The sequence below is a fragment of the Pogona vitticeps genome, chromosome 1, assembly GCF_051106095.1.
Source record: "Pogona vitticeps strain Pit_001003342236 chromosome 1, PviZW2.1, whole genome shotgun sequence".
In the NCBI taxonomy this organism is placed as follows: domain Eukaryota; kingdom Metazoa; phylum Chordata; class Lepidosauria; order Squamata; family Agamidae; genus Pogona; species Pogona vitticeps.
The window spans coordinates 230,494,472-230,504,305 of NC_135783.1; the positions used below are offsets into that span (position 1 = coordinate 230,494,472).

Genomic DNA, 9,834 nt, shown 5'->3' on the forward strand with positions numbered 1-9,834 from the left:
ATAGATAGATAGATAGATAGATAGATAGATAGATAGATAGATAGATAGATAGATAGATAGATAGATAGATAGATAGATAGGGGGACAGAGAGAGAGAGAGAAAGAGAGAGAGAATTATCACCTTGAAAGCAGCCTAGACACACACAATGGTCATTGTTTTCCCCACTCTCATGTTAGTGAGATGAATCCTGTTTTTATTTTATTGTAATTATTGTTATATCTGCATATGAAAAATTAGTATACACACATTATGCAAATCTGGCATGTCCTCTCCTTCGATGATGCATTTCTTCTTCTTTGCAAAGCATTTAAGTGGCCAACTTACATTTTTCCCTATCTATTATGTAAAGTGCAGTTATATTTTTTCTTCTTCTCTCATTACAACAAGCCTGCTCAGTTTGTGACTCACCAAACTCTAAAACAACCTAGGAGCCATGGAGTGTGCAGCTCACCGGAGGTTTGACAACCCTTGATTCCTGGATGGCTGCCTCCATGCCTGGAGCTGCAAAAGCAAGAAGTGTTTCACGTAGCTGGCAGACTCCCAGATCAGGTTTTCTGGATACCTAGGGAGTATTTGTCCATATCTGCTTCAAAGGGAGGGGCATGTGGTTGTGTATACTATGCTTTATGCTGTGGTATGCTCAAACAAAAGGCCTCCAACAAGCTTGACAGGGCCCGGGACAAGATAATCTCCCAGAAGGCCCCTATCCTACTGCCTCTCCTGGTGCTTTCTCTAGGTTCTCATGAAATGGATGGGATGGATATCATGCTGGATCAGTCTCAAGGCAGGTCTAATCCAGCAGTCTGTTTCCACAGTAGGCAACCACATATTAAAAGCTGGCAATCAGAGCATAATTGTTATAGCACTCTCCTGCTCATGTTCCTGTCAATTGATATTGGTGGTAAGATATGACTATCATGATGAATAGCCTTTGATTGCTTTATCCTGTGTGCATTTGTCTAATTCTTTTCTGAAGCCATCCAAGATAGTGGTCATCAAGACATTTTGAGACAACAGATTAACTACTTTAATTATGCACTGGGTGAAATCCTCTTGCTTAGCATAGTAAACTGCACCAGAGTGGATCCATTGAATCAGTAGGAATTTGGTGAATCAACTCCCCTATAAATTCCATGGATTCAAATGGGCCTACTTTAATTGTGACTTACTATGCTAAAGTAAGTCACAAACAGAGTAGGCACATTTGAATCAGTTGAACTTAATAGAGGAGTTGACTTACCAAATCCTCAGCCATTTAAAAGGTCTACTGTAGTCCAACTTCCTGCTCTAAGCAACAGGATTTCAGTCACTGCAATGACTCCATGGCATGCTATGTGTTTGTGGAAGTGGATTGTAATCCAAGATAGCTCCCACTGAAATAAATCCATTAGTTCTCAAGGCCCAACAACTTTTTCTGTTTCGCTACACATTCCTTTTGTCTGTCCTCCTGAATTTGTCACTATTCAGCTCCACTGCATGACTTTTAGGTTCTGCCTTTATGAGAGACCATCTCTTAACTAAGCTAATGTTTTCAGTTTTCTTTGCACAAAACAGCGGGGGGGGGGAGCTGCTATGTGTGGAGAAACTGCAGTGGGCTGGCAAAACAAGAGAAACCATGTTCTTTGTATTGTGGGCTGATAGAACTTCAGGAGCTTGCTTGCCTTCCTGATGAATCATACCTTCGTGGGCAGATGTAAGGCACAGCCAGAGTTTCATATGAAAATCTGACAGCTTGCACTTTGAGTGAGAACTGGTATCTTCTATTGATATTATGTCATGTGATATTGCTCCCTCTTGTCTCAAATCCTCCCACATTGCTTTACTGTACTTAAAATGTATCCTTTAATAGGTATACATGTTGTAGCATTTCACATACTTCTGGAAATGCCACTGTCAGTATTTTCCTCCCTGAATGTTCCTCTTTTCTCTCCGCAATCCCTCCTCTTCAGCTATGTACACTATGAACACACACAGAGACCATTCAGAACACTTCATGGATCAGATAAAGGAGCCTATAGGCCATGAAAGCTTGTGTCCTAACAAATGTATTAGGCTTTAACATGCCTTTAGATCCTCTTGTTTTTGCTGAAACATCGGGAATTGATACAGAAAAGTCTTGTTCCCTTTCTGGCAATTGTTCTGTCACTTATTATCATTCTTTTATTTCTTTTCTTCTTTTACTCAAACATGTTATCATGGTGAGTTTGCACCACTGTACCCATTCACTGGCTGAAATCCTGTGGCTTAGTGTAGTAAGTCACAACCAGAGTAGGCCCATTGAATCAAGGATCCTATGGAATCAATCACCAAATCCCCACTGATTCAATGGGCCTATTCTAACTGTGACTCGCTATGCTAAGCAAAAGAATTTCAGCCATAGAGACACTATTATGATGTGCAAAGAAAACAACGTAAAAAGCTAGTTAAGGCTCTTTTAAAAAAAACCAAATATCTGCCTAGTTGTTTTTTTCAGCTTAACCCTGGCCATTAAAAAAATCTCAGTCACCAAGTTTATAAAAAGTCAGAAATATAATCAAAGGGTTTGATAACAGGGATGGGGCCTTCAGAGATAGTGGAATTAAAACTTCCATCATCCCTCCTACCAGGGGGAAGGTGCATTGTGTTTCAACAGTTTCTGGAGGGTCAAATCTTCCCCATCCTTCTTTTATAAATTGCCCAAAAAGTACATTGTGGTGGCCTGCCTTAACAAGATTTGTCTAGTTCTATGTTGTTGTTTTTTAAAATTCAACATTATTACTATGCAAGCAGAACAAAGCTCCTTTCTTCAGAGTACGTCTGCAGGAGACCAGCTAAACTAGATGTTAAGGCAACAGAGATCTAGGCTGAAGGCACAGTTCCCTTAAACAGTGGGAGAAAAAAGATTAAATCTCTATGTAAACCTGCCTAAGCATAATAAATATGCCAAAGAGGAACAGAATAAGGCCAGAAAAAACAAGCAAGCCAGTAAGCAAGCAAGTCAGTCAGTCAGTCAGTAAACAAACAAACATATTGAAATAATATAAAACTAGTAAAGCTCTGAGTTTGTCATTCATTCATTAAGCTGTACAAAGAGACCATGATCAGAGTCAGCCCAAAAACATTTTGCTTCCTCTGGCACACAAGATAATCATACCCCAACCCCACCTCAAGATCAGAGTTTAAAAGTGTTTATCACTCAGAACATCATTAAGAATTTTTGGTGGAATGAGCAGCATTTACTCATTACTTTTGGGGGAAGGATCATTTGGAAGATTTTTAATCATTTAAAGGGATTGTTTTTGTAAAAAAAATAAAAAGAAGAAAAATTTTAAAGTCATACTTCTTTTTTTAAAAAAAACAAATAAAAAAACCACTACATGTTAAATTTTTGAAACTAATGCTCCAAGTTTTTGTCAAATGCATATAACCAGAGATAGGGAAATTATTTTGGTACCTAAGACAGAAAATGCTAAAAACATCTCTCTTCTACCTTAGCAGTAAAAATATAATAGATTAAATAACTTATTTTCTCTTTCCATTCCCTACTCTTTTTACATATAATTCTATACACTTTTCTTGGAGCCTCCTTATCCAACCTTTCCCTGGTCTCAGTAACTACAAGTGTTGAATCACTTCCTCATGGGGTGGAACTCCTTGGTCATTTAACTTGCCCATTCTCCAAATGGCTCAGTTTGATTTCCCTTCCTTCTTTCTTTTCATAATCTCCCTAAGCAACGAAAGTCATTTTCTTGTCAAAACTGCCCCAACATCCTCATTTTCACCGGAAAACCCAGGCTCATTTCCATGGTCAGCTATTTGCAGTTCAGGCTCCATCAGTGGATGCACAAAGCTACGTATCTTTCTTGCAGGGCAGTTTGCTTGATACTAAATCTGGTTGAGCTACGTTTGCCATTTCTATTGCCCATTCGCCCTTAATTTTTAAGGGACAGTTTTGGAGATTTTCTTCTGCATCCTGAACAAATTGACATCACCTCCACGTTTGCCCACCTTGTTGCTCAACCTTTAATTTAAAAATAATTAAAAAATAATTTTAAAATAATTATTTATAAATAATTATCAATTATTTATAAATAATCAAAAGCACTGGTCCAGATACCTATCTGCCGAACCCCCAATATCTCATATCCTTCCATTATAAGAGTTGTTGTTTCAGCCCCAGTCTGAGACCCTTCTAATATCTGAGACTACCCCGCCATATGCTCTGTGAATACAGTACCAAGCCCAGTATATTGCTTTTTTCTTCAGGAAGCTCATCCATTCCTTTTGAGTCCGTGTGCCTTGCCAGCTAATGTTCTAATCCCATCTGCAGGTCCTACGCACACAAGAAAAGTACATGGATAATTATGCAGAACTGAGGTGAAAGCTTTATAGATGAACAGATGATCCTGCCCACTGGCATAAAGTAGTGCAAATGCACCAGTCCAAGGCATTTTGCTGCCTGAAGCAAAGGACTCGATTATGTCCTTCCTCTCACCCTCAGTTTCATGTACAGAAGGCAATAGAAGGGGCAGTTGAATCTTCAACACTAAGAGTAGGATAAGGTCTCATAACAAACCTCAAAGAATCAGAGCAGTTAATAGAACTACTGTACAGGCAGGCCATGTGGCAGACACAGCTTTATCCTCCAAGTAAGAGGACTAGCAGGAAGGCTGCTACACCTGCCCACCCCCTCGCCAAAGCCTGCTATCTAAAACACATCCCTCACTCTGCCTCATGGTGGGAACAGTCCTGGTTCTGAGGCTACAGTTCCTCACAGAATGTCCTATTAGTCCCCATGGCCAGAACCCTACTGGCAATTCATGCATACATAAGTGAGTCATGTGGCAAAGTGCTGCTAATTAACAAAATGCCAGTTAAATTGCTGATTGCATGACTATCATGCTGTTGGGAATGCAATCAGCACTTCATCAACTTGCCATCAGGATTTGTCTGTCTGACAATCAATGGATGCCTTATATTACAAGCCAGGCTGAATATTTATTCAGAGTGCTGTCCTCTGAAGATGCCCATGGCCACAGAGACTGGTGAAACGTTAGGAAGAACAACCTTCAGAACACGGCCAAAGAGCCCGAAAAACCCACAACAACCATTAGATCCCGGCCGTGAAAGCCTTCGCGAATATACTGAATATTTATTACTATAACACACCCAATGTGATGGCAGTCATATAGGAAATAAGCCTTAGAATAGTAAAATGCCAATAAAACACAATGCATTGATAAGGAAGGAAGGAAGGAAGGAAGGAAGGAAGGAAGGAAGGAAGGAAGGAAGGAAGGAAGGAAGGAAGGAAGGAAGGAAGGAAGGAAAACCCTTTGAATAGGCAAGCCAGGCAAAAGCCTGTGTGAATAAAAGGTCCTACTCTACCAATGGAAGGAAAACATATAGAAAACATATAGAAAGCACACACAGTTTCCCTTGGCAGGGAGTTCCATAGCCTGAGCATGATCATCAAAGGTGTTTATAGATTGCCCACTCCTTATGCTAGGAACCAGAAGATACTGTGCAGGTATTCTCTTTTTCTCCTCAACTAATTTTCTGTTGAAAGAAAAAAGATAGGAAAAAGTAGGAAAATTCGGCAAGCACAGGAGTGAAAGAGGAAGAGGATCTCTGAAGGGTACCCCCACTCCAAATTAAGTAAACAAAGCATTGCAATTACCACTTCGGCGGGCGCTTATGGAAGACTCTAATATTTCAGAATGTGGTGGACCACAAGTGGCATTACAGATCTTGACCAGCCCTTTGAATTGAGCTTGGAGACAGTAGCCACTGAAATTGTTGTACTCTAACAAGGACATGCATCCTCCTTTTAACCACCCCTACTTCACAGTCTAGCTAAAGTTTATGAGGACTTTCAAAAGCAGCCCCTTGGAGAGAGTCTCACAGGAGGACAAGCAGGAGGGCCTTCCCCAAACCTGACGTCCCCAGGAAAGTGGGCCGTTGCACTAGGAACGGCCCCTCCTGGCTACCACCAAAACCTAAGCCTTCAGGTTCAGGGCTGAATTCTGAAGCATAACCTAGCACGGGACCTGAGCCTGCAAGGGGGACAGTGATCTGTACAATGCTATTCTCTGGCCTGCCTTTCAGCTGAGGAGGAAAACCATCTGTCTGAAGCGACCAGAATAGGGTTGCTATCCTAGAATACTTCATTTGCTGCTTGGGTGGTTCAAGATAAGTCCTTTGTTTTACAGGCTAGTCACCTATTCAGAAAATCATGGCCTCATAAGACATCATTGGTGCCTCTTTTAGAATCTCAGCTTTAAAAACCATATGATATAATAATTAATAATGTGTTGTCAAGTCAGTTCTGACTTAACGACCACCCTTTCCAGGGCTTTATAGTCATAAAGTACCCAGAAGCAACTTGCCATTCCCTTCTGTTGAGGGCACTTTGGGGCTGTGCACAGGCTGGCTCTTCTCCTGGGAGGGACAGCAGGGAATTGAACTCCCAACTTCTGGCTCCCCAGCCCAGTATCCAACTTGCTCTCGTCCTTTCATGTGCTGTCCCTCTCCTTCCACCCTCTTAGTAAAAAAAAAAAAAAAAAAAAAAAAACCTCTGTAAAACTCTGTTGCCCTGCGCCCCTCTAACATAGCCCTTAACTTACTGCCCTGTTCAATCCAGGCAAAAAGCCACGGCCCTTTCCCCTAAATACTCCAAAGATGTGGGGCTAGGGTTGCACAAGGAGACATGGCATCAGTACTCTTTCCCCCACATTCCAGCTTGGACACCCGTTCCCTGCGCAATCCTGCACCCACCCCATGAGGGCAGAGGTACAACCCCCATCCCGTGCAGCACACCAACAGGGATAGGAACCCCACACACACACACACACTTTACCTCCAACCTTTGGTAACGTGCTCTCCTTTTACACCCCCGTCCCTTAGTGATTTGGGGACAAGGCGTTAAAGGAGTAGCAAAAAATGTTCAAAGGGCACGTTTATATAGCGGGGGGGGGGGGGGCGCACGATTATCTCGAAGGTGAGAGAAGAGGGAAAACCGGGCCCCGGTTGCGGTTGTGTTTTAAGCTTAGGGGTGTGTGTGTCATGACGACCGATGCGAAGGAGAAGAAGCCCGGCGGGGGCTGCGAGCGAACTGGCCGGGACAAGGTGCCCGGGCGCCGAGAGAGAGAGAGACTCTCTCCCGCACCCCCTCCCTCGCCGGGTGGTGCCGCACAGGAACCCCGTGTGTGTGTGTGTGTGTGTGTGTGTGTGTGTGTGGTCCCTTCCCTGTGTCCCGATCGCGCCCCCCACCCCACCCCCCGGTTCTCTCTCTGTTTCTCAGCCCCTCTCACTCACTCACTCGCTCACTCACCAGTTTCCCGACCCGACGATGCAGACTTTCGCCGGCATGGTGCTGCCTGCCGAGCCGCTGCTGCCGCCGCCGCCGCCTCTTCGGATCCCTCCGGCGTCCGCCTCACCAGCCTCCTCCAGCGGAGCCCCGGCGGCTGCCCTCCCCTCGGCGCGTCCCGGAGGCGGAGAGAAGGGAAGCCGAGGGCCCTTCGCCGCTCGCCCGCTGCGGCCCCGCCCGGCTCCTCCGGCGCTCCAGCCCCGGCTGGGGGACCGACGACGACCACGACGAGCAGCCCTGGAAAACAGGGAGAGAAAAGCCCGCTGAAAGCCCGAGCCCAGCGGGTCGGCGAAAGGTAACGCTGCCCCCCCCCTTCGTCCCCCGTCCCCCTCGGTGGGCGGCGGGGTGGGCGGAGAGCCCAGGCGTCCTTTGAGTCCGCCGGAGAGGCAGCCCGTCAGGTGCGCAAAAGCCGGAGGGGGGGGCAGAAGCGGCGCTTCCAAAGGAGAGCGCACGTGTGGACTGGTGCGAGTTTCCCCGGCTGTGCGTGGATGGATGCGACCCTTTCTGCGCAGCCCGCGGGTGGGTGTCCTGTTGACGCCACCGCGATCATCGTCAGCGATTAAAACGGGGTGCGCGGCTCCCGACTTGCTCAAGGCGCAGCTCCCCCGAGGAGGGGGCGGATAAGACCGAACGGGAGCGAAACCGAGGGAGCTGGTGGTATTTGGGGGGATGGCTGCTACTAACTTTCTGCGGGACGGAGCCGCTGCTTGCGGGAGAAGAGCCGGGCCCGCCTTTCGGGCGAGCAGCCGGCAGGCTCGGCGTTCCCCGGTCGAGCGAAAGGAGAAGACACCTGCAGACAAACCGCAGCCTGACCCTGTTTTCATCCTAGAAGTTTCCAGGAAAGGGAAGCCGTCTGCCATAGGTGGAGTCCCCTTCTCACTTGGGCCTCGGGTAACCAGATCCTGCAAAGCTGCAGGCATTGCTTTGTCCTGGCATTATTTCAGAAACCTGAAAACCTTTTTGGGTATGTGTTGGCAGTGGGGGAAATAAGGAGGAGGTGTGTCCACAGGACAGGTCCTTCCCAAATGGCTTCCTTTTATCTTGGAAAGTATTGCCCAGCCCCAAATTGTGGATTTGATGGAGAGCAAATACCAACTCAGCAACCTTTAGATCTGTTGGACTACCAATTCCCATAACAGGTAACAGAGTAACTAGCCACAGTGAATGCAAGATTATGGATCCAGCACATCTGGAGGCCCCTCAGTTGGGGCTGGCTGTACCAAAAGACAAGGATGTCCATAGTTACCCTAGGGTAGCTCTGTCTGGAGAAAGTATAGGATATGAATGCATTTGTTAGGCACACAGATGAACAGGCACTACATTGAGTTCCACATGTACCGGTAACAGTCACACTCACAGAGAAGACATATATAACTAAAGTTTACTGATGTCCAGACAGAGTTCTCCTACCACCACCACAACTGAAAGGTGTACCGCAGCTATCTCATTCCATTTTTTGTACGTAATGAATTCTCCCCTGCACCTCTCTTGCCAAAGAAATGAAACAATGGGAGAAAATGAGTCCACGAGCTAATGGTGTTGTCATCTGGACTCCCTTCTGTGAAGGAGGCAGTGCAATCACACCCTAAAAGCCCTGCCTAGAAGCACCCTTGCTGGTCCTCTGCTTCCTTAACATCAAGGAGTTCAACTCCCAGAAGGCTCGTGCCAGCATGGCCAAAGATTTATTTTAAAAAAATAATAATTATGGACACTTTAGTCTGGACTAGAGGGTCAAAAGTTGCCCCACCATGTAGAATGTCTTCTTTAACTGTACGTGGACAGTGTATACCCTTTTTTCTTACTTTACATCATTTTTCAGACAACTGTGCTCTACAGAGTGTTAGCATATGACACATGTCCAGGTGAGCCTTTAATCAGCTGAGGCTTATCACATAGCTCTGGCGCCACCTAGATGAGGGATCCCTTGGGGGTATTGGGGCATGTGTTGGTGATCTCCAGGTTTGACTACTGTTATGCTGTCCATGGGGGGCTTCCCTTGAGGTTGACTCAGAGATTGTAGCAGATTCAGAATGTGGCTGCCAGGCTCATGGCGGGTGTGAGAAAATTTGATCACATCTCCCCAGTCTTGGCTCGCCTGCACAGGTTACCTGTGACACCTCTGGTCAGGTTTTCCCCAAGTATTTTCCCCAAGGTTATCTGCCCATGCTTCCAGATCTTCCCAGTCAATGCTTCTCTGGGTGGCTATGCTGAAGGAGGCCAGGAAAACATCAACTTACTAGAAGATGGACTTTTTCAGCAGTGGCATCAACTCTTCGGACCCTTTCAGACAACCTGCGCCTGCCCCCCCCCCGCCAGCTTTTAAGAGGTGGCTGAAGATGTTGCTTTTCAGAGAGGTTTTTGATTGCAACTTTGCAGGAATTTTCTTTGCTTCTTGCCATGCTATTTAATGATGAAATTGTTGCGCTATCCTGGTTTTGAAACTTGATATGATTTTATTGTTATTATTTTGTTGTTATTTATTTAATTT

General features: G+C 45.5%; 1 protein-coding gene across 1 annotated transcript in view; it reads right to left on the bottom strand.

The window, feature by feature from the left end:
• Nucleotides 1-8,185, bottom strand: part of LOC110071835 (glycerol-3-phosphate dehydrogenase 1-like protein) — a 27,354-nt gene extending 19,169 nt beyond the window's left edge. The window contains exons 1-2 of the mRNA XM_072984874.2: nt 8,031-8,185; nt 7,311-7,583 (exon numbers count right to left, since the gene is read on the bottom strand). Coding sequence (XP_072840975.2) covers nt 7,311-7,583; nt 8,031-8,170 — 413 coding nt within the window. The 5' untranslated portion in view covers nt 8,171-8,185. The remainder of the gene's footprint in view (nt 1-7,310; nt 7,584-8,030) is intronic.
• Between the last annotated feature and the right edge of the window lie 1,649 nt (nt 8,186-9,834).